Source organism: Copidosoma floridanum, unplaced genomic scaffold (assembly GCF_036245765.1).
Source record: "Copidosoma floridanum isolate Cflo_tuat_1 unplaced genomic scaffold, Cflo_Japanese_pri ptg000032l, whole genome shotgun sequence".
Classification (NCBI taxonomy): Eukaryota; Metazoa; Arthropoda; class Insecta; order Hymenoptera; family Encyrtidae; genus Copidosoma; species Copidosoma floridanum.
Window position 1 is genome coordinate 1,928,635 of NW_028321909.1, and position 26,398 is coordinate 1,955,032.

A 26,398-nucleotide genomic window follows, 5' to 3' on the forward strand; every position below is an offset into this window, starting at 1 on the left:
GACCTTGTAATATTCGAACGAAGGAAGTATTTGAGTAAAAATTGGTTATAGTTGTATTTTTAAGCATCCCTGGTGAAATGAAAGAACCAAGTTTCTCATAATTTTTTTCTATGGCAAGATAGATATTTAGCCAATAACTGACAACTTCCAATAATAAAATTTAACGTTTTGTACAAAATGGCCGATGTGTAATATGCTACCCTTATGTCAATAAGACACGTAACGATTTACCTTGTTTTGTTCACACAGACTGTACATGAAGATTTGAGGGTGATTTCTTGATTTGCAGTCACTTATTTTAGAAGAAATTATAATAGCGAGTGAGAGAGTGAGGTTGGACGCGGTCATCAAAGTTGTTCACTTCCATGGAATCTTTTGAGCCAAGTCTGCTCTCTTGGAGACCAAGTCTGCACTCGCGGAATACCATACATGAGCGCCCGTTTGTCAAAACTGCAATGTTATAACGAACAAAGTGTACGATGAAATTAATGTTTTTGAACATACGCGCAAGTAAAGATAACTGCTGTAGGGATTAAGTTTTTTTATTTCTATTTTCACTAACCAACTGACTTGATGGACTTTTGGAGTTGTACTGCTTTTTTTTTTTTTGCATAAAGTTAACCAGAGAAAAAAAACAACTAGATATTGCTATGACCACGTCTTTCTTTTTCTCCGCATATAATATTATTTTAAGTATATATACATAAACATACATGCCATTGCGAGCATCTCGGTAGGTTTTCGTCCGCAGGAAAGAATTTGTATTTTTCCCGCCCTGTAACTCCACTTTGCGGCCCCGGACGATACCAAGACCTCCCTTACCTTACGATTGCCGTGCTCGCTTAGCCTCACAACGACCACGTAACTCCGCGTAATTCTCATTGTGTTGAGACGCCGCTTACAACCTTTATTTTTTTCTTAAAAATTATTAACTAGCTTATAAAAAAAGCAAAGTAACAGGAACATCCTCCCCCCGTACAAAACTTGATTTTGTACTTCTGTAAATTTTACAAGTTTACGCGTTGGTCTGATTAAAATTCCGCTCGCTGTTCGTACTTCAGCGACTCGAACCTGATGGTCTGATCCAGGAAATGTTTCTATAATTACCCCTTTCCTCCACTGATTCCTCTTCATGTTGTCATCCAAGATAAGAACTATATCTTCTTATTTTAATGGAGTTTAATTAACCAACCATTTTTTACCAGGAATCAGTGTAGGTAAGTATTTGCGTAGCTATTCCTACAAAAATCGATCAGCATGATATTGAGCAACTTCCCAATGTTTTTTAGAACAATGCGCTTGTGAGTCGTAATCCCCAAAACGAATTTCCCCAGACTACGCGCCTAATAAAAAATGATTCGGGGTGAGAGCCTCCTCGTCTCGAGGGTCGATTGATACATGAGGAAGCGGACGCGAATTTAAACTATGTTCAACTTCGCATAAAACAGTTGATAAAATTTCGTCGGTAAGTACATGGTCTTTCATTACAACCGCAAGTGCAGTTTTTACTGAACGAATTAAGCATTCCCATGTACCACCCATGTGCGACTCGCTCGGTGAATTAAATCTCCACTCAATCTCCTTTTGAGAAGCAACTTGATTTAACTTGTTAAAATCGATCTTTTTAATATTTCGAGATAACTCATGGCTCATGCTTTTGAAATTGGTTCCATTGTCGCAGTAAATATAAAAAGGTGTTCCCCTTCGTGAAATAAAACGTTTTAGAGCCATTAAAGCTAAATCAGTGCTCCAGGAGTGAGCAACTTCAATATGAATAGCTCGAGTGGTCATGCAGGTAGAAAAAGCACAGTAACGTTTAAATCTTTGTCTACCTACTTTTACTAAAAACGGACCAAAATAATCGAGGCCACAGTGAGTAAAGGGTTGTAAACGAAAGCCTAGCCTTGTTGTCGGCAAGTCAGCCATTTTTGGATTTGCTGGTTTAGCTTTAAGTAGTCGGCATTCAATACAACTATTCATTAAACTTCGTAAACATCTCCTTAACCCGACGATCCAGTATTTTTGTCTTAATTCATTAACGACGCTCTCGTGACTCGCATGAAAATACCTTTCATGATAAAATTTAATTAACAAAGACGTGAATCTTTCTTTTGAGTTCAAAATAATTTGCTGTGTTGAAAAACTAAATTTTGATAGATTTTTCAATCGCCCCCGTGCGCGTAAGATTCCCTTTTCGTCAAGAAATGGACTCAAAGTCAAAATTTTACCTTTCTTTGAAATAGTTCCTCCTTGTTCTAAAATGCGTACTTCATTGCTGAACAATATCGCTTGGCTTATTTTGATGCAGTTAGTTCTAGCTTTTAAACGCGTACTAATAGTAGAAAACTTAACCTTTTTCATGCAAAATATCGCGCTGAAAACAAAAGAAACTACCGAAAGAAGGTGTTTTAATGAAGAGAAGCGTGAGAAATCGATTAAGGGGGGTTTAGTGGTTATATGAACGAAACTACATTCAACTTTAGAAATTTTTTTCACGTCATCATTGAATTTTTGTTTGAAATTTGATTTTGGCCAATTAGATTCATCTTCTCTCAAAAGTGTAGGGCCTAAAAACTACCTACTCCCCTAATTAAAGCGTTCAGATTCTTACGCGTCCCATCGTCCGCGGGATTTTTTTTCGACGGTACCCATCCCCATTCTGAGTTGTAAGTTTTCTCTTTAATTTCCGCTAAACGATTAGCTACAAAAATTTTATGCACTCGGGGATCCTTTCTTAACCAATGCAATACTATTTCTGAATCCGTCCAAAATACACCTTTGGATATTTTAAAAGTGTACTCATCGCTTATAACTTTTGCAACTCGTGTACCTAATAGGGCTGCTTGTAGTTCAAGTCGCGGGATTTTAGTCGTTTCAAAGGATGCCATGCGACTCTTCGCCATTATTATTGATACGTGAAATTTTTTATTCGGTAATGAAAATCTCCAGTAGGCTACGCACGCGTAAGCTTTAAAGCTTGCATCACAAAAAACGTGAAGTTCTGCCATGTCCTGCTGATAAGATAACAATTAGTAAGAACGATCGATGAAAAGTTGTTTAACTTTTTCAAATTCACGCAGCCAATTTTTCCACCTTTTAAACTCAGAGTCTAATAAATTTGCGTCCCACTTAATTTTACTTTTCCAAACACTTCTCATAATAATTCGTGACTGCATTGTAAATGGTAAAAGAAAACCTAATGGATCGAAAACAGACATTATTATCGACAAAAATTCACGTTTTGTTGGAATTTTGGTCCCACTGCGAAGTTCTGGCTTAATCTTGTTTGTTTTTATTTTAAACATTAGTTCGTCACTTTCATTTAGCCAGTGTAAGACTAAGATTTTCTCAATACTTCTATCTTTTTCCGAGGCAATAAAATTTTTATCGTCATCGATTTCTGTCCCTTTAAAAACTGATGGGCAATTACTAGCCCATCCGTGCATAACCCAATTCGACTTACAACTGTCTAAATAGTAATCCATAAAATAATTTTCAATGATACTTTTCACTGCTTCTGGATATTTGGAAGAAAACCGAATTGCATTTTTATTTTTGACGTATAAGGCCGAACAAGGTGATGACTTGGCTCCAAACGATCATGTACACGATACACATTTTCTCGATTGGTATATTCACCAATAGTTGTAGAATAATCATAGGCTTCTTTGAAACCTACCCAATCAAGTGGATTTCCACTAAAAGTAGGCAACTTTTTTATTAGTGTAATTCTATTATTTAAGGTAGAATTAGACAAAGTTCGAGCGGTATCTTTTATGACTGACAAAGTGTCTTGTATCATAAATCATCAAAAAAACACGACGTGGATACTTCGCTTAATTGGGTTTGATTATTTAACCTGCCTGTACTGTGAAAAAATTGATTTCGATTTCCCATTCCATAATTTTCGTTTATATGATCTTCCACAAACGCATTAAGTTCATTTTCATAACTAGTTACGTTTTGACTCGATTTACCATACTTATTTTGAGTTGATATCGCTTGTACAAACGGGTTATTAGCTGACGTTTCGTCTTCAGAATCATCATGCAATTCCACCCTCAATGTTGGAGCACAACGACGGTTCATTCTCAGACCATTGCGTTGACTACTTATGATCAAAGGCGTTAGATGATGATCCGAAGTTCAATGCGAATGTACTTTGACCTAGATCCCGCATGGAAAGGGCGCGGAATCGCGCTAATGATTGAACGCCTGGCGGTCGCAGAAACTCATCGTCGAGGTTATCCTCACTATCAATGAGGACTGGGCTTGTAGGAGGGCGGTCTTGGGCAAAAAATCGCATCGTTGCTCGATTCGCGTTCGGCATCAGCAGTAGCTCGTTATCAGAGCTACCCTCACTGGTATCAAGGGTTGGCTCGGTCAAAGGACGATATTGTACGTGGGATGGTACTGGCATTATGCTGCTTGGAAGTAGCACTGGAATGCGACTCGGGGCGTTAGATCGCACAGCCGCCGCGTTGACAGGAGCCAGGGGTTGGTCACCGTTGGGGTTAGCTGGAGCTGAGCCGGTAGGAGGACGGTGGGAGGCGCGAGATCGCTCAGCTACCGCGTTTGACAAGAGCCAGGGGTTGGTAACCGTTGAGGTTAGCTGGAGCTAGGCCAGCAGAAGGACGGCGGGGGGCGCAAGATCGCGCAGCCACCACGTTGACAGGAGCGTTGGGGTTAGCTGTAGCTGGGCTCTGATAATTTGGTCGCAAGAATTACTAAATTTTGTCAATTTTTGATATTTTATGTATGAGGCCAGATTGTTGCTAGTTCCAAATTTCGACTTAAGGCAACTTTTTGGACCTAACATAACTCGTCACACTTCTTCACCAAATTGGAGCTACCCTTCTTGTCACCTTTCATTACTATCTCAAAAATAATTGAGATCTCCACGAATAATAAGTTTTTTATACTATTGGTGGGATTCGCGGCTGATTTTGAAGAAATGCCCCCTAAGACACAAACGCATAGTATGTAGAAGGATGACTATAGATACCTCTCTCTCTCTTTCTCTGTCTTGCCCTTATACCTTAAAATAATTCGTATGCTCCGTGCGTTGTGCTGCTGTGTCCGAACGCTACGTATTCCGTACGCTTGATTAGCAACAGTGGACTACGCGGCAACGTCGCAGCACGCCATGCCACTTAGCCATCATCTTCTGCGGTCTTCTCTCTATGCGGATTTTACAAGCCGGCGATACCGGCCATGACTTGTGCAGCCCGTAGTAAAGCTTACAAGGCATTGCAGCACAGTTAGTTAAAAAAAGCAATTTGCGAAACAGATACAAATTATGTTATTTACGTTAGGTTAAGTAAGTATATTCTTTTTAATTCGTTGAATGATGCATGACAAGCATATTACAGTGCGGTATCTAACTTTTGCACACTTTTGTAGGGAATAGCATTAAATCATACAACTCTCGTAAATATTAACATCTGATTAGATCGTTGTAAATCATACCAGGTGCAGGTATACGCAAAACATTATATACAGTATAATGTAGTTAATCATTGTTCAGATCACATTATCAAAAACAAGGATAACGTCTAGGACGAGTCTACTCAAGCGGAAATCAAGACGACGTTCAAGACGGTGGGACTCATTTATCTTTTTTTTTGTAAGTATAACTGTAATTTTAATTTCATCGTACACTTTGTTCGTTATAACATTGCAGTTTTGACAAACGGGCGCTCATGTATGGTATTCCGCGAGTGCAGACTTGGTCTCCAAGAGAGCAGACTTGGCTCAAAAGATTCCATGGAAGTGAACAACTTTGATGACCGCGTCCAACCTCACTCTCTCACTCGCTATTATAATTTCTTCTAAAATAAGTGACTGCAAATCAAGAAATCACCCTCAAATCTTCATGTACAGTCTGTGTGAACAAAACAAGGTAAATCGTTACGTGTCTTATTGACATAAGGGTAGCATATTACACATCGGCCATTTTGTACAAAACGTTAAATTTTATTATTGGAAGTTGTCAGTTATTGGCTAAATATCTATCTTGCCATAGAAAAAAATTATGAGAAACTTGGTTCTTTCATTTCACCAGGGATGCTTAAAAATACAACTATAACCAATTTTTACTCAAATACTTCCTTCGTTCGAATATTACAAGGTCCTGTGATACAATATTTGATATAACTTTTTTCCTAAGCATCCTAGAAAAAAATGACAAGAAAGCAAAGTTCTTTGAAATTCAAAGTTTTTAAGTCAAAGTCAAGACTCGTAAATAATACACACCAATAAATAAAAAAGTTAAGTTTTGGCGGGAAAAAGCCGATAGCAGAATTTCTGAATTTTATAGTATGAATTTCGTTGATGCCTTAAAACTACTTAAAACTACTGTCTGCACGGACCTAAGATCTCTCATTTAGCTTAGTTCTCATACTGTTTGTTGTCAATTGTATGTTTGATTGTTACATTTTGAAAACGTATTTGTTTTTAGGCATGGTATGAAGAAATTTTAAGAATTGGCGGGATACATGCTAGACCGACGTTGTTCTGCAGGATTCCATTTTTTTGTGTTTTTGAGGCCAATAGGAATTGCTGACAAGGATTTTCTAAAAAATAAGTTGGATAAGCGCTTGTTGTAATCGGTGAGCTGTTATGGAAATGGTTCATGTACTTATTCACTTGGCATTATAAGCTTAAAAAACTAAAAATCTTTTTTTGTTAACAAAGTTATGCAGTTAACATGATATTTGAGTTCTACGGTCCTTATTTTAAGTATCCTATTAAGAATTTTGAATTCGTCATTGGTGACAAACACCTGTAACTTAAAATAAAAGATTTTGTTTGTAAGCAGCCCATCAGATTTTGGGAAGTAGTTTCAAAAAATAGGAAAGAAAGTACTGAAACACAGAAATTAACATTTAATAAAAATGAAGAAGAAGAGAAAATGAGAATTTTGATTAAAAAAATAAAAAAGGAATTGAAAGACGAAAATTTAATTAAAAAATTAGAGAATAAACAAGTAGACATATCTGTAGTTGAGAATAATATTTATTGTGAGATAGTTTGTCCCCAGTGTAACATGAAATGTTAATTGACAAAACAAAAGACTTATTGGAATGTTTTTAATTTGAAAAGGCACTACATTAATCATGACAAAAACGATGGGAAAAAACGGAAAAGCAAAAAAATTAATGCTGCTGAATATAACGATCACCAAGACAAATTAGAGTCATCACTAAATGCGAGAGACTTGGAAAAATCTTACAACGAAGAAACTCCAATGAAAAGGTCAAAACAAAGTGTTACTAAGTCTGGTGATGAATTAGAGTCGGAAAACGAGTATCCAATGGACGGGTTGAGTGCTGATAATGCACCAGAAAAAATTATAAACTTCAATCAATATTAATCATCTAAGAAAATCTCAATAGTTTCGAACAAATTTATTTTATTTTAGAGTTATCTGATTCTTGTATTGAATAGGTACAAATTAAAAGTTAGTGTATGTAAGTATTTTTAATAACGTATCCACATGTATGCATTAATAATCTTATTTATGTAAATAAAAAACGTCAAGTTAAGTAAGAGAATAAGCATCAATTTTTTTGTTTTGAACATTGATTGAATAAAATAAAGAAATAAAATCATAGCTTAACAGACATAAGATGGTAATATATTACGTTTTCTTGTATATTGGGAGTTTTCGAGTGACTGGGATGCCCCTGGTAAAAAAAATAAGATTCGCTAAAACTATACATCTGGCAAGTGTGGTCCTAACAGGTAATTGTAATTTAAATTAATATCCGACAAACCTTTTATTACGACAAACTCATCAGAATTTTTATGATAATACTTAAAGTGTTTTCACAATTGTATTTAATTATTTTCAACACTTTACCATACATACTTATGCTAAATAGTATGCAAAATAATACGCATGGAATCCTAATACTTGATATTACATAATTATCAGCCCCTGGAATATGGGATATGGAAAGTGAGGAAAAGTATGTAAGAATATACGGGAGAATCAAACAGAAGTATTGGGAGCAGAGCGAGAACGTACAAAAAAGTGAATGAGAAAATCCATAGTTTCTGCTTCCCCCAACCACACGACTCCGCTTGCTCACTCCTTGTGCTCAGCTCTCAACTACTCTTTACTTCTCTCTACTTCTCTTAACTTCTCTCTTCTTTTGACTGCTCCCAAATTTTCTCGTAGGCTCAGATCTGATCTTTCTTTCTCGACGTTGTTTTTAGTTCTCCCGATCATGACGCTTCTCTCACATTCTCTTTACTTCTCGCGAATTCTCTTTAGTTCTCCCATTTGATCCGTACTTATCTTTCATTGGAGAAGTAAGTGGGCCGCCCCTCGAATGTCGTCGTAATATTTTCTGTGCAATCGAAGTAAGCTTCTTGCGTGGTACTGCAAAGAAGGCTCAAAATTTTTTAAAAATTGTGATACTTGTTAATTAGCTTACACCTAGAATTTGTAAAAGAAAGCGGATCCTTTTTCTCTATTAGCGTATGTCAACTTGATTTAAAATGATTTTTGTTCAATTTAAGTTAGCTTGCGCTGTACTGCAAACGAAGCTTTATTTTTTTGTTAATACTTAATCTTTGGGAATCAAATCATATTATTTAATGAAGAAGAATCTTACATGGAATATTATATTCTTTCAAATTATTGTTTATTAAAACTTTGAATTTACTGGATAAAGAACATCCATTATCAGTACAAATCCACAGTATGCTTGGAGAAGGCTGATCGGTTTTTGGTACTAGTATTTATCAACTGTTTTTAAAATTTTTACTGTGCAACCGAAGTATTTTTAGAATAAGTCTTCGTGTTTTTTTATATGGAGTTACTAAAACAACTGAATAAATATTTTTAATTAAACTTTTTTTTTTACAGTTCTTGTTTATAATATACAGTTATTCTGCAGTAGTTGCATTAGATGTGTTAATATTAATTTAGTATTGTTGATTAAAAGAATCAAAAGCATAAACGTTTGTTTTTTAAAATCCATTTATATTCCTGAAATAAAGTGTAAAAACAGTTATTGAACGTCGCAGTATTTGAGAAATTCAGTAGAATGTGTCAACCGATACAAACGTTAAACGTATGTGTCTTAATGCTTATTCAGTTATAAGATCAGTGGTTGTTTCAAGTCAACAATGTCACAAAAATAGGTAATAAGGGACACGGTCGATAATTTATGATTGATGTTAGGTGTATAGACAATTTTCTACTATCATGCACTGAACAATCGGACAAACATGTGCAAGAAACACCCCTCAAGAAAACATCTTTTTTATCATGATAGTTATATGCAACTATAGAGTATTTGTAGTATCTTGCATGATATATCTCAATTAGTTGCTTTTCCAAGTACTTCTTTATTTAAACTTGCATGAGATTTAAATGCCCATCATCATAATAAAAATAAACGTAAGTTGTAGAGATAGTTAGTACTCCTGGCACTTATCTCGCTCTTAAACGCTATGATCCGTTGGTAAATACTTTATGAATTCTCCTTACCTTTAATTTTTTAGGGATTAGAAGCCTATCTATCACCTAGAATCAATAACTGTTATTGATATTTTGAGAATGAAATGTTTGTGGAATAACAACCTGCAAAATATTGTACATACAACGGCATATTATGGTGCAAGGCTTCAATAAAAAGTTTTTGTATGAACAAATTTAACTTACCATGTGCGTACAACTCATGCATCATTGAAAAAATTCAACTTATCAGATGTGTACAACTTCTACATTATTAAATACTAGCAGCCCCCTGTCTCGGCTTCGCCCGAGACTTACTAAATAAAACACTGTAGTGTGGTGACATGTAATGTGAAACATTTTTAGTTAGAAATTTTACACATATTCCTGATACATTTCAGAACAAAAATCTTTTTTTTTTTTTATATACCGGGTTACCGCGACAGCCTATTGGCCCAGTCTCCGGGGCCACCCACTCACCACCTATGTGTGGGGGTGTATTGCCACACCCACTAAATCTTTTCTTCAACTTATACCATACCAATCATACCATGGGCACAGTGGAAGTATCTCCGGTGTAACACACCTTGTCAGTTAAGCTGACGATCTCTGCACCGGGGGGAAGTGCATCGGGTCAACTCGCCACTGTGTAGCCTGGGTTCGAAGCATCGTATCCAGGCTAATTAGCATCCCCGGAGAAGCCCCATGTTTCAGGGGCCACTTTTCGCTGGTAAGGCCGGCGATCCCTGCCTGGCATCGGGCCCACTCATCCCTACCTATTAGGCCCTAACACTGTTTCGCATTCACCCAGGCCCGAAGACCTGTTGAGCAAGGAAAAAACCCTGGAATTACTCTAAAGGTAAATTCCACGGAAAAATCCGCCCCGAAACAGCCGGGGTTACATAGGACCTTTTTCTGGTGAAAACAGTTTTTGAAAAAATCTGCACTTACCGGGAATCGAACCCACGACCCCTAGAACAGCGTTGTATCAGTAGCAAGCACGCTTACCACTGAGCCATCGCCGCTCCTTAACAACAATCTTCTTACAAAAACATAATTTTTGGGAATCCATATAGTTTATTTGGTCAAACAATAAGTTGTAAAAATTAAAAAAAATAATTATGCTGAAAAGTACCGTGCGTTCTTTATGCCATAAAATAATCGGTGGCCATAAGAAGCCGTTGATTTACAGTTTTTCCCGTGTAATCCATGAAAAGGGCTATTTTTTAAAGCTGTTAAGATTTTAAACCCCCAAAAAATTTATGTTAAAAAATTTTTTTTTTCTCATATCTCACAACTTTATTACCAGAGCAACAATGTCCTGGACCTTAAACCCTACATTTTTATTGCCACAAAAACACAAATACATTTTTTACTCATTAAAAAATCTGAAGTAGGATCTTTAAATATTTCAGAGATTGCTGTAAAGGTACAATAAAAAGCTGATCTCTCACGTAATGGACTCTTTAGTTGTCGATTTTGACGCTGCTGTTTTAATCTCGATGAATTTTCTGCGTTAGTTACTTGACGCCTAAGTAAAATTGTATTTATTAGATACACTTGAAGTTTTTCCTCCAATTCACCCTCTTGCCACTTTTGGCATGCTTAAATTTGTGTAACCACTAAAAGCTGTTTTCTGTCAACTTTGTTGAGTTCTACTATATTTGTTGGCAAGGTAGTTCAACGTCCGATGGCCCTAAAAAAGACCGGTGAGCTTCTTAAGTTAACTCTTTCTTCGGGAGAAAAATAACAAAGTCCGAACCTTTGGGGCTAGCTGTAGTGCTCTTTCCCAACGTCTCCCGCTATAACGTCGTAGACGTTGGTGTCTAAAGCACCTTTTTTATTTGCAGATTCAGTTGTTTTGGTGATCTTAGACGGGGAGATTGGTTAGTGATACTCGTACAGTGGAGGCTGTCCCGTTGGCTCAATTTTTTTTTCCTTCATAGCTGTCATAGGTTTGCCCAGCGCGGACCTTCGAGAGGATCAGTGATTCCTGGTTGAATGCTTAGAGTCGAGAGGGTAGTATAGGGTCGTTGGTTACCGGGTTTTCCAGCCTTGCGAAGAACAACTCCGCAGGTGACGTCTGACAGTGAATGACTGACTTTGTTTAATAGTGCCCGTCTTTAGTTAATATAGTCTTTTAGTCAACGAATCGCTTCCGGAAATGGTAATAAAAATGTATTTGTTGGCAAGGTAGTTTACACTTGGGTGGCCCCTAAAAAGAACCGATAAAATTGATGGTTAAGTAGGGAACGTAAATACGTATAATGGCCCTAAAAAGCGCCAGTGGTGAAACTTCCAGGCTATTCTTTATTATTATTCCTGATGATGAAGAGCTGGCTACGGGTTGCTTGATTCTTACCCTGGGAGTCTCTATTTACGGAGACTGTGATGGAGGGAGGTACGCCGCTAACCAAAGAATATCTCGTCTCGGGTCGTTTCCCGGATAACCAACCGCTCATTGTTAGACGGGAACATGTGGGTAAGCGCGTTGGGGACGCGACGACCAAGAAGGTAGCCGTTGTAGCTGCCCGTGCCCCTCAGAGCTGTTTTTCCCTGGCTTACATTTTAGTCAAAAATTCTCTTACTGCATCAGGTGGGATGATGGGACTGCCACACAACTCTGAAGAGTTGGTGCAGATTGTACTCTGGCTAGATATGTCTCCTGGTATTATGCCAGAGACGTCATTGGTTGGAAATAATTTTTTTTTTATCGCACTCGTCGAGATTCAGGGTGAATGGACACCTAGGTCCCTTCCCCCTGACAGAAGAGTGTCGTCCGTAACCGGGATACCCAGCTGCAAGACTTTCATCAGCATGCCCTGTACAGTTCGTTAAACTGCCTGAGTACATCTGCATGGATATCGAGACGCTCCGGCTTATCATAACCACACTCATTTAATTCTGTTGCAGGTAGCCTCGATTTTATGTCGATGCCACCTAGCGGATTTTACTGAACTAAAGTGAAAAGCTGGCGTATTTTTGCACAACTTTGAGCTCATTTATTGCTATTGTTATTAAATTTTTTATGATAAAAACTTTACTTAAACCATCTAGGGAGTATCATGAATAAGTGTGCAAAATTTCAGCAAAATCGGTTCAGTAGTTTTCGCGGTTAGCGATTACAACGGTTTTAACGACTTTGCTTTATATATTAGTAAGACTACCATTATTTAATTTGTGGACAAAAATAGAATTGTAATATTTGTGTACAATATTTTGTGTACAACTATAAAATTTAATACATGTAATATTTGTGTACAATAAAGCTGTGGACAATAATTGTTTTATATAAACATTTTGTAAACAACTGAAAATTCATTGCGTACGAAAAATATCACGAAAGGTTTGTATACAATTATTGTGTGTACAATTTTTATGTGTCTAATCCAAACCTCGTCTTCTCGTGTAGAAAAAAAGTTGTGTTCAATATGAACGTGTTCAAATTGGACTTTATAAATTATCATGTAAACAATTGGAATACATTGTGTATAAAAGTTTTTGTGTAAATCATTGCGTATAGCTGTTACGTGTATAATTCTAACGTGTCTAATCAATACCCTGTCCGTATTTGCAGAAAATTGATCCAAGTATTTTTCAACCTGCAAAGATAGTTATGAAAATAAAAGTTTTTTAAAGCTTTGATATGGGTATAACCTAAGGCAAATAATCTTTTAAAGCATTCATGGAAAAACTTTTTATGTATAAAAATACTCTACATTTAACTTACTTACCCTGTTGTTGCGGTCCAATAAAAACCAATAAAAAATTCATTGATTTTACAATGGGATTTTTCTATTAGTTTCTTATCGGTATTTGCACCCGTAAATCCAAATAAAATCCGAAATGGTCAAAAATAGATTTTCTATATCATTTATTATAACTAGGACATAATTGAACAAAAATAAATTGACAAATTTATGTCCTACCACCCGGATGGCAACACCAAAACGGGGGGACTAAAGTATTTTTTACAAAATTCTAATAAAAATTAATAACTAACTTTTCTTTCAATTCACATATAAAATACTCTAATCCCCCCGTTTTGATGTTACCATCCGGATGGTATGACATGAATTTGTCAATTTATTTTTGTTCAATCATGTCCTAGTTATAATAAATGATATAGAAAATCTATTTTTGACCACTTCGGATTTTATTTGGATTTACGGGTGCAAATACCGATAAGAAACTAATAGAAAAATCCCATTGTAAAATTTTATTGGTTTTTATTGGACCGCAACAACAGGGTAGTTTTATACCTTATTGTGCAAGAAAAGTTATTAAATCAACCAAGTCATCATAAGCACTACCGATGCTTGCATGGAAATCCTGAAAAGATAAGTTAACATTGTTAACGATATAGCAGCTGTAATGTTTTAAAATACAAGTAAATTATTGTTCTAACATTTTGCATATAATACACAGTAATCTAACGATACATTTTTTTTTCTTCATGAATAACATTAAAACATGTGGTCAATTAAAAAAATTATTTCACTATAACTTTAACAGCATTGGATCTATACAAAGTTGATCATCGTGATTGTCAATGTACGTAGTACGTTATGATAAAAAGAGGAATTTCTATTGGCAGTATTAATTTCGTGTACCTATACTCAATTGTACTTAGAAATCAGATGTGTACTGACAGTGCGGACAGAAAACCAATTATAGGTTTCACACAGAAGATACTGTGTCACTGCAGTTAACTCTTTGTTAGCTTTGATTTTTATTAACTGTAAGTTACAAACCTTTCATTGTAATAAAGCATTCAATGACGTTTTCTGCCAAGGTTTGAACTATACCGTCTTTTCCTAATCGAACGTAAATTGAGTCCACCATATAATATTGACTAGTTTACATAAGCCAAAGAGTGGGTACTATCAACTGACGGGTAATTTCAATTCCTGCTCACTGCCCACAGATCTCCACTGTTGCGAGCAGGCGTCAACCCCTAGCTGCCTGGAGAGTTGCCGACGTGCCCTCCACACCTCCTCCGCAATTCATGACATGCTCGATGCCTTGGAAGAGCCCTGCGGTCCCATAATGCCCCACTCACCGCTCTGGGGCTGCTTCCTGAAGTCTGCCTCGCCATCAAGTGGTGCCAGGCCCCAGCGGCTGCCCCTGAACGCAGCAAAGCTGAGCTGCTGCACCAGAGCCTCCCGCCGTGGCTGCCAGAGCATTTGCTGGCGAGCCTTCCACACGGACTGGTCAGCCTGGCAGCAACTTGAGAGCACATGCCTGAGCTCGAGCCTGGAGAACGAGCTTAGGAGATGCCTCGAGGAGGCTGAGGACTCGTGCGAGATCGGCTGCGCCGGGCTGTCTTTTTGTTCCAACTTCAATGATCGGCCGACTACGCTTTTTAGGTTCATTTTTTTATTTCTCTAATTGGTGGCATGAGAGATGGATAAGTTCATTCAGTTTTGATAGATGACTCTTTTTTTCTTGAACACTAATTGAAATTTGTACATTCCGATTACTAAGCTCCTACTAGTGTAGCTATAGGACGAAACTAACGAGTTCGATCAGGCGCGTTTTTAAAATTTCTTCAACTAACTTGCAAAATTATGGGAGTATCATCTCCAGTCATGATTGTTTATTAAATGGGGCCATTCATTGATTTCGATAAATAAAAAATTTGTTTATCATGTCATGACTTATCTTTAATAAAGAAGCACTTGAAAAGTATTTTTGTTTCAAGTATATTATTTTTGTCAGAAAATCAAAAGTATGAGAATATTGGCTGATTGAGTGCAGCCAACATACAACTCGGAAAATAAACAAAAATAATTATATCAAATAAAAGATAAAATTAATATGTGTTGTTTATTACATTTATACGTTTAATGTGCTTCCCACTAGAAAAAATAGAATACATTTTTAGAAACATGTAGCAACAAATTCGAACAGTTGAATTAACTTACACACACATGAAAATTAAACAACTTCGTTTGACCAAACAATACATTGCAAACAAAATACTTACACCTATGATTGTATTTCTACCTGAACCATGAGTATTTACTTAAGTACTGTGTGTACGAGAAAATTTGTAGATAAAATCGTAGTTTTCGTCACTGGTGGACATCTTTTCAGGGCTATCACTGAGCACTGGCCAAGTGGCGCATTAGTAACAATGGCTATTTTCCGACCAAGGTCACAGTAAATGTCCAAACGTCACAAAAAACTCTTCGATTTAGAAATAAAATGTTACTTATCTCAGGGCGTCTTTCATAACATTTGGACGCTTACTGCATGCCCTTAGTCGGAAAAGTACGATTGGCCACATGAGCCAAGCTCGACATGAGCGCCATCCACAGGGCTACCCTCGGACCGCAAAATAGCCCCTGCATCGGTGACACTTCTATGACGAAAACTACTGTTTTAGCAGTCCACGATGAAATAGAATTATAGTTGGTATTAAAGACATTATTTTCCTTTATTTAATAACCTGTAATCTGTAAGCTAGACCGTTTTAAGCAGAGTCATGTTGCAAAGATTAAAAGAGTCAAAGAATTTGTAAATACAAAAGAAGGATGAAGTGGAAAGCAAAAGACAAGGCACACAAATCATTTATTTAAATAACATTCCCATGTACATTTTTAAAAAAAGTTAATTTTTTGTTCCGAACTACTAAGAACATATTTTTTTTAAGCCGTATTCTCTTGCACATTATCACACTTATCACCAATTATTATTATTATTAATGACCTGTACGTAGAACCTGCACAGCAGCAGCCGACGACTCAGCCAAATGGGAGTTAGACCACTGGCTCCGTGGCGGCATAATATCAGGGCTCGGCGTGCCAGTACGCGCCGCAGCCTCCTGTCCCGCGACGACCCTTCGAGCAGCAGCCTGCCTGCTTCAACTCCGCCCGTGCGAGTCGCGCATCCACGAGACGAGGCTCTGCCGGGAGGACTGCATCGAACTAATGACCAGCTGCGTCGACTGGTCTGCTGTGCAAGGCCACAACGCCGCTACCCTGTGCTCGAAGCTCTCGCCACCGAAGCCCGGCATGCCCTGTGTCTCCATCAAGCCCTTCCTCGAGGACCCGAGGGAGCAGAACGAGCCCCCGCTTGGCATAGACGAGGACATCAATGTGCCCTGCAAGAACAATCCCTGCTCGGCCGGCAAGATTTGCGTCATCCATCACAGGGAGCGTAGGAACTATCGCTGCGTACCAGGTTTGTTCGTTTGCTACTTGTTCAATCTTAGTTACCAGTTTAACAACTTTCGTTTCCAGAGCTGCTCAAACATTTTGAACCAAAAACAATACTCGTAGAGATTTTTACATTTAGTTTGATTATTATGAACTTCAAATATTGATTTATCCTTGGTATCAAATTTTAATTTACTCACAATTTGTAAAATATCTATGTGAAAAGTATACATAGGCCAAGACGTTACGTAAAATATATTCAACAAGAAATATACAAAATACAGTATGTTACGTAACATGTTCAGTACAATGTTAACTTAATCTCGTGAAATTATCCTTTTGACAAAAGTAAGCAATCAGGTAAGTTGGATATGTTGGAATAAAAATATATGAAGAACTCCTGAAGCCTTTATAAAGCTTTATAAATTACATTCTTTCATATGAACCGGAAGCCTTGCAAAGTTGTAAAATCAAAATCTCACAAGGCTATAGTTTTATTTTGTTTTGGAACAACATACTTACACGTACAGAAAATAATATTTAAGAATCAGTTTCTCTTTCTTGTTTGATGGTTTAACTATTGATCTTTCAACGTTTTTCCAGGCAAAATGAAATCCAAACATAAATGTTTGAAGAAGTAAGCGGTAAGGTGAGTGTCGCAATTATCGCTCATTTCCCAATTATCGATCATTTTTCTTTATATCTTACCATCAATTTTTTCAAATATAAATAATCTGTTATTGGGGCACCAATAAATCATTTTTTTAGTACAAATTTACTTTGTTATTCATTGAAAATATATCCAAGGCCTATAAAAAAAATAAAGCGACCGATAATTGGGACATTTCTTCTGTTTAAGTCAGCGATCATTATAGGACATTTACCTTATCCTTATTTTAAGTATAGAATTAAACATAGATAACAGAAAATTTATTCATGATTTTATCATGTTTATCATCAAGTATATTTGTTTAACTTCTGCATTGATTTATGGGAGAGCCAGTAAAGTTAAACAGTAATTAAACTATAAAAGTAGAGTGTTAAGTAGGGCAAAAACTCTGAGGTGTACCAGGTTTATACTGGAAGCCCTAAAATGAGCTACAACTTTTACGTTTAACATTATCCAACATATGATTCATGGTTTATCGAATATTTAATGAAAATGAAAGAATTTGGATTTTTGCAGCTAATTTATTAATAATGAACGACGCTGGGCCATTCAGTAATAACTTTTTTTATATCTTTTGTAATACAGTATTTCATAGTGATAAAAAAGTAGGAGTTAGATGAGTGGGGGTGTGATTTCAATAATTCTACTGTTCTCTCTAATACATTAGATTGTTAAAACACACTCAGTTGAGATACAGATGCTCCAATAAAACATGGATAACTTAAAAATTGTTTAATTTTGAGAATTTTCGCCCAGTACAATTTGTTTCTAAATTTTACTTCACATGACAACACGATGATACTTTAGGCTCTCTTACCTGTTTTCGTTCTGGTTAGATGCAAGACTATTTGAGGATGATAGAGTAGTGTAGAGTTAGGATGGAAAAGGAGGGCATAAGGCATAAATTCAGTAAGTTTGGACAGGAATCATGAGTTTATCAATTGGGTACGTCATGGAATATGGGGGAGGACAGGGTGAGGACTTCTTAATAACTAAATTACAAAAAAATACTATACATATATTTAAGGTACATTAAGTACAATTTTATTCTTAAAACATTACATAGCTAAGATTCTTACAATTTACGTTAGTAATTATATAAATAGCATAAATTTATTTACTATCTGTACAAACATGTATATATACAAATTAAGTCCTATAACAATTTATTCTTATTCATATTAATAAGTCGGCTACTTTACAAACTCATCTTTTCGATTCTACACAAGCAATATAAGTGTCCAGCCCATACAAAATTCCAGCTGCTCCACAGAGGTACTAAAATTATTATCATCAAATTAGACTGCTGAAAGTGTTTATAAAGCTATATCAAAACTCATGTTGCACAAATACTATGCTTTCTCAGTACTCTTTGCCTATGAACTTTCGACTTATTTAAAAACTTTACTTGATATATATTATTTATACTTACATAAGCAGCCTTCATTCCAGGGTAAACGTAATACCCTGGAATAATGAGAGAACGTGGCCAGAGATACACCGTCGTTGCAAACCCAAGATAAACAGCCGAACTTAAGTAACAACAACATGCGATACCATTGAAAATAACTTCCTGAAAAAAAAAAATTTTTTTATCGAGAAAACGCATTAATTTTATATTTATTAGCTAAAATGTTATGATTGAGCACTTACAATTTTTGTAGACCTTATCGTTTTGTACGATTTCTCTGAGATCAAGTAACACAGCAGAAGAACAGATGAGTTCAAAAAACACGCCGATGAAGCACTCAAGGCAACCTCAAACGCAGATCCCACCTCAGCGTAATACGGCAGGCCAAATTCCACTAATAGGCCTTGAATCACGGAATTCATGATCTGCAACGAAATTTTGCATACAGTAACGGATATTTCAAAACATGTTTTAGGATGTACCGCCTTGACGGTGAAATTAATAAATAAGTGGATATTAGGCTCTTAACCATCACATATTGCAATTAACTTACATTGATAATGCATATGTTTAGATATTCATTTGAAAAAATTTCCAAATGTGCCAAATTGATTTGCGATAAGAAAATACTAGGGTCAACGACTTAATTTTTTTGCAAATTGCTACTGAAAATTCACTAATTTAACACCTATCCTTATGAACAGTGGTCACAAAATAGACTATTTCTCCGAAAATTTTATGTATTTTTGTACAAAGAATCTCTTAAGTTCTTAAAAACAAAGCGTCAACGACTCATCTTGAAAGAAAATCAGAAGAAAAGTTTCAAATATTATTCTGGCTTGCCTCGCAACATCTCCCAATTTTCACAACTATAATTTCACGGTACTTTTCTGGCAATTTCTTGATCTTGTACTTTGGTTTTGTCGAATTAACTATATTTATTAAAAAATTTACTGTCGAAAAGTGTTGATTTTTTAGGGGCCCTTATGGCACCCTACCCTAGGTACGGTACCAACCGCCCAAGCCACCTTAAGTTTTTTCAAAAATAAAACAAAATTAAGTTATAGTTTTTGCACATAGTATATGTAAAAAAGTACGTCAGAAAAATATTACTTTACAGACGGGTGTTTTCAAACCATTTAATTAAAAACTGAAAGATATAATAACTAATAACTAGTAATCTAGCGGGTACTTTGAAATATCAATCAAGCTCAAATTCAGTGCAATCCATAACAAATTGAGAGAGAAAAGGTACATTTTATATTCATGAAAGAATATTTTAGCGTGCATAATCTAAAATGTAACTTTTTGAAAAAAATGACGCATTGAGTAATCTGGAATTTAGACAGGGCCTCTGAAATAAAAAGACAATAACCGATCCTCTCACAATTTATGTAAATATTTACTTAATACGTGCAGATTTATAGGTCATGTAGGGCTCTTAAAGATGAAAATCAGTTTTTTGAACACTCAATAATTGCAAAACTAAAAGAAAAGCCACCTTTGCCGTTTTATTTTAGAGGCCACGTAAAAATTTCAGATGATTCAATGCACTAACTTTTTAAAAAAATGTACATTTCAGATTTTGCTTACTAAAACACTCTTATATTTTCTCTCTTAATTCGCAATGAATTTCACTGAACTTGGGCTTGGCAGGTTCTCCAAAGTAAGTACCAACTTGAGGGCTCTTCCTTTTATTTTGAGTTTATACAGCTAGATAAATAGTTATTATCAATAATTTCTCAAATAGGGAATTTGGTAACGTAGAAACTCCGGTCAATATACTGAATATCCCCCCAGCAATTGGTCAATGTATAGTCAATATACTAGTTTAATCAAAACCTAATATTCTAAAATAAAAATTTTTTTGATCACCTAAATTTGTTGTAGGCGGTAATTTACATAACTATTCATCAAGAATAAGTATCTTTCTACGCATACCCAAAACTAAATGTTATGTATGGTGTAATTGAAAATCTTAACTCAGTTGACATAGCCACAATATTACTATATATATATATATATATATATATATATATATATATATATATATATATATATATATATATATATATATATATATATATATATACTGTACTAGCCTTGGTTACTGTACTAGCCTAAGAAAACACACTTTTCCTACTTAAAACGTCATTTGCACCACGATCTAGGAGTAATTGCAATTTTATACAGGTACTTAGTATTGACACACGCTCCCTCAATAATACTCGAGATTTTTTCCCATGCGTTAAGATTAATTCTTTTTATGATGGATTGTAATCTTATAATGCTCCTTAACTCTCCTACAAAGAATTTTAAAATTTTTATTAATTGCAATAAATAATATATTATAGAAGTTCCAAATTTTAATATAAACAAGATTAAATATAAAGAGTGGGGAACGGGTTAAGCAATGGAAAATACTTAATTGTACATTATAAACATTATTTAAAATGCATTCAAGTGTTGAAAAAAAAAAAATTTTAATTTTAGTACAAATGAAAATGAATATTTTAAACAACGTCTTATAGAGAGCGGGCAACGCCTTTTTGGGAGTTACTAGTTATTTTATATGTTATGGATCTTACAAGCACGGTTTTTACTGTGAAAAAAAGTATGTGCGTAAAAAAATTATCGAAAATAAATAAAGAGATTCAGAAAAAAAGAGGCATCTCCTTTTTCTAACCTGTTTTGGTTGAGGCAAAAACCTGGACCTCTTCTTTCCGGAAATGTGCATTTACAGATTCAGCAACCAAAGTCTTCACAAGCAGCCTCTCTTATAGCTCTACTTGATGTGTGTACATAATTTTTAGCCACAAACATTTCTATTCAAAATGCTTTATGCTGTAACATCTCGATTAACAAATACATTGTAAATAATAGAGCTGTAGAAAAGGCTGTTTGCGGAGGCCTTAGTTGCGGAATCGGTGAACGCTCTTTCCCGGAAAGAAGAAGGTACAGGTTCAATCCCTCCTCCGAAGCAGGTCTCTTTTTTCCTAGCTTTCTTAATTACTACTTGACAGTTTTGTAATAGAAATCGTCGTTTTTGCATTAAAAACGCACTGGTTAGATACATAAAATATTGTACAATACCTAAGCACGATACGTAATGGTTAAGAGCATGATGTCAATTTATTTGTTTACAAATTCGTTTCGCGCACTTTTCGTCAAGTCTTAAAAAAAAAAATAAAATAAAATACTTACCACTTCTGCCACCTTAATCAGGCCTGGTACGCTCATGACATAGTCCATGTTAATCCAAGTTCGACATGGACAGCAAATAAAGAATGCACACAGTACCATGTTGGAAGCAACTGTTTTGACAACTGGAGCTCTTTGGTTGGGCATTTTTTTCCAGATATCCGTGCAAACTTCTTGCAATCGATAACTTCACTTGAACTATTTTTCTGAAGTTTATTTACTGATTAGGTTGGAACAACTACTTGTTCACTACCTAAAGGCAAACGGTGTCTTCGCAAAAATGAACAATATGCAGTACGAGAATAAGTTTGGTTCGCAAGGTGTGATCGTTTTAATACGCTAAGCAAAGCCAAACTGAGTAAATGTCACAAGTTTCGTAGATATTTATACCATCGATGAGTCCCATGGAAAAGCGGCACTTTTCTTTATCATATATGATAATCAAAATAAACCCTACGTTACTGAGCCTCGTTAATCGATTATAAAGCTGTTTCTCATTATAAATGCGTGAGAAACCCTTTACTGATAATGAAAACATTTATGAACATGCGCGCTTCGAAAGAGAAATTAGAGAAAGCGTTAAAACGCAGTTTGTGAATTTTCAATGAGTTACTTCTGTGTGAGACCCATAAGATTTATCAAAATATTGGAGCGGATACATTATTGTAGGTAGATGATTCTGCCTTAAGTAGCTCAAAATGTTTTCAGAAAACGTTCAAAAAAAAAGTTGGTTGAAAAAATTATTTTTCCGCCCTCGGGTGGTTTTGGGAGGCTGGTACTTCCTCAGGCAAAAAAGCAGTTTTCCGATACTCGTTCGAAAAGGCTTCCTTACGAATTTTGTTACAGATTTCGCCTTCGGCTCGGGCCGCAAACCTCTCGGTTCGCAAACAAAGACTTTTCAAACTCGTAGGAAAACTACTATTTCAAAATTGTTCTACCTCAAACAGCATCCACAAAACATATCCAAAGTGATTCTACTACAAAGTTTTTGCGTCAAACGATATACAGTACTTAGTACATTTCAATTTTAGTTTATTTTTCGAAAAAATATTTTTGCCGAAAATTCGTAATTAAGAATAAAATCCCTATAACTTCAGTGGCACCAAATTCAACAAATTTTTTTTGGTTATCGATAAAGCTTCGTTTCATCAGTCATGTAAGCATATTTTGGATCACCTACAATAGTTTACTCCTTCGCTACTAGTGTTGGAAGTGGAATCAATATTTATCGATGTATTTTGCAAAAAAGGCTAATTAGACCAAACGCTGAGACATGTGTCTCATATTTTATTCCAACAATTCTAGAAAAAAACTTTCATAAAGTTGTGATGTACGGAAAAAAAGAGACACATTTACCATCGAGGGGTACGGAAGTGACAGGGGTCGGTCGTACCATGTAACTATTTTTCAGTACATGGGCCTATGTTATAACAGAGGCCTGCAAAGCAAAAAAAAGTTATATGGTACAGACCCAGGTACAGAAGTGACATATCGAGATTTGGAGTACTATTGCGGCTCGTAAACTTAATATAAATGATTTTTTGCTTAAAAAAAATGTGTCTTCAGTAAATTTTATAACAAATAAAATGTTTACTTATAGATGTGAGTAATAGTGTAGCGAATCTCGGGGGAGGGGGCGAAAGTGACTAGTGTATACACACGAAAATTATAAATTTGAATATGTATCAATTAAAAATATTTAAATTTTTTTTAGCTTTGGCTTGTGAATTTTTCTTGTTATGATGTGAGATTAGAAAAGTGACCATTAAAAAGTATCACGAAATGGAACAGTGCGGTTGTCAAAGTGATTTCCACCATAACAAACATTTTAGTTTGAATTGTTGGATATTTGGTATTTGATAAAAATTCTTGCTTATGGATTAAAAATCAATGTTATTTTGGCATAAATGTAACATACGACGTTTATACTTGACAATGTATGTGCAAGGACATGGCAGAAAAGCTTATTTATTTTCTAGTACAAGCTTTTAGGGGCAAAATTGAGATTGGGACAGGATACGGAATTGACCTTTTGGCTATATTTTTTAATAATCTAATTTAGGAGTGAAGATATCAGCTTAAAGGTTTTTTTCAAGAAATTTTAACACTTTTATAGTACATAACGCAATTTTATGTGATTAGTATATTACGTTTAAGTTTTATACAGTAGGACGAGCCCAGGACACGAAGTGAGCCACTTACGTCAGAATCACCCCTACATACTATCTATTGATGGCAGCTTAAGTAAAGCAGTAAAACATGGCATTAAAAAAAATTTTTTTCTCTTAATGTGACTGTAATGACACTACAATAGTTTCAATATATTTTATCATTTTTCCCTTTAGAAATCACCATTATCCATTTTGATTTTTTTTATCCGAATCATTTTTATGCATTACTGTATTTTAAGCTCGATTAATCCGGAACACCACGTTTAAAAAATTAAGATTTCAAATAATGTACCAGACATTATTCAGATTCATATCAGAGGAATGAGAGGGTTTGGGCGTGCATCATCCCAAGACACGTGTACATACCGTTCCTCGAATTTCACAGCCAAGCTAATGAGTTATTAATGCATGAAATTGTTATGATCGGTCAAATGATGGCATATACTTTCACTTTTGCTGTCAGTAATGCAAGGTATTCCATTCTTTTATTGATAACAGGAGAAGCCTTTGTCGTATATGGTTGTTATGTCAAACGCTCTTACATTACCTTTATTTTGAAAACATCAAAAATCTCGTGAAATGTCCACTTTAACAAAAGTAAAAAGTAAATTTGATGCGCTGAATTAAAAATTTATTAAAAACTTCTAAAGTCTTTACAAAGTGCAATTCATTGCATTCCTTCAAATGATTCGTAAGCCCTGCGAAGTTGTGAAATCAAAATCTAGAACGGCTAGTTTTGTTTTGTTCTAGCACAAGCATACTTTTCGTACGTTACATTGCACGTGGCATTCTCAGGTACTCGTAGTTCGTAGTAATATCTAATATCTACTAAGAACTGTGAGCTCCACGTGTCGTGAACGGAGTAAAACTGAACTATCACTTCCAATTCTGTATTAGTCATAATGTTTAAGCAGCATACTGATACGCGTGCATGCGCCTCCGCTGGTCTGAATAGAGAGAAGAGAAGTGATACAAGAAAGGAGAAGAAAACCAAGATAGTTAAAAGGGAGATTAGCTAGAAACGGGTAAAGCGAGAGGACTAGAAGACACGCGCAACTTTACTGAAGTACAAGTAGTCTTAATAAAGTACATAGTATATAACTAAACTACAAGCCACGCTTTTATTTATTCCTGCATCGAGAAACCTACTTTACAATACTTATGTCTGTTAGATGAAGTCTATTCATTTATATATTAATTTTTTATTGTAAAATTCTCCAGGTACATAAAAGTATTAAAATTAACTATGGCGCACACAAAGGGTAACATAGACTAACTGAAAGCAGCTGCAGGATCAGTGTTTTTATACCCATTCGATTTAAAAAACTGTTTTCTATGACTAGCCCTGCCATGAGAAACACGAAAATCTGCATACGATATTCTTTACGGCTAAGATCCGAGGGTTCGAATGAACACTTCATTACTTTATACAAGGATATTTTTCTAACGAGATTAGGCAGTTAGGTGGCGTATAAAATATTTATACATATAACTTTGTACCATTTCTAAAATTTCAATCGTAAAATTGGATAAATTAAGTTACCCGAAGCATTGATCATATGGACACTAAAATGGTACCTCGTAAAAAAGAACAGCCCCGTTAAAAACAGACCTTATGGACATATTGATGTTAACTATAACGAAATCAACAGCTGTATGGGCGTCAAAACAAAGTCATCTGGTTAGGTTAATAATTAGCGGTTTGAAAAAAGATACGACACCTGTCAAAAACTAAAAATATCTTCAGTAGCCATTCTTCGGTGACAATAAAACTTCCCGGAGCAATGTTCTGGCAGTGATGGCAAGTGATTTTTATAACTTAACACAGACAAGAAAAATGAACTTTTTTCACAGAAAAACACGAAAATCGACAAACGTTAAAATACTTGCAATTTTTAAAAAATGCGCATGGCACTCTCCTAACGACTGACGACTTTAGCCAACGATCAACCGCTCGGTCTTCATACACATATACATGAGCGAGAGTCTCTCAAAAACTCACGAAGTCTATAAAATATATAAGTACCCACTGTTCACAAGTAAAAGAGAGCGAGAAATAAAAATATATATATGTATACACACGTGTCCTCTCTCCTTTTTTCTCTCGATACGTAGACATGCATAGTTTTCGAGAAAAAAAATCACTGTAAATAAAACGAACTAGCAGGCCGTAACTCCCAATTAGCTAAGAACGATAAACGGAAGATCTGAGACTTCTTTACTTCTAATGTTTGGTCGTGGTGCATGTTTGGTATACAATTTTGCGTGTCTTGCGTGCCAGAAAAAGGTTGCTTATGTTTACGTAGTAAC

General features: G+C 35.6%; 1 protein-coding gene across 1 annotated transcript in view; it reads left to right on the plus strand.

The window, feature by feature from the left end:
• Positions 1-26,398, plus strand: part of Reck (reversion-inducing-cysteine-rich protein with kazal motifs) — a 101,809-nt gene that overhangs the window by 55,770 nt on the left and 19,641 nt on the right. Inside the window, exons 6-7 of the mRNA XM_089597305.1 lie at positions 14,400-14,841; positions 16,197-16,660. Of these exons, the coding sequence (XP_089453431.1) occupies positions 14,400-14,841; positions 16,197-16,660 (906 nt within the window). The remainder of the gene's footprint in view (positions 1-14,399; positions 14,842-16,196; positions 16,661-26,398) is intronic.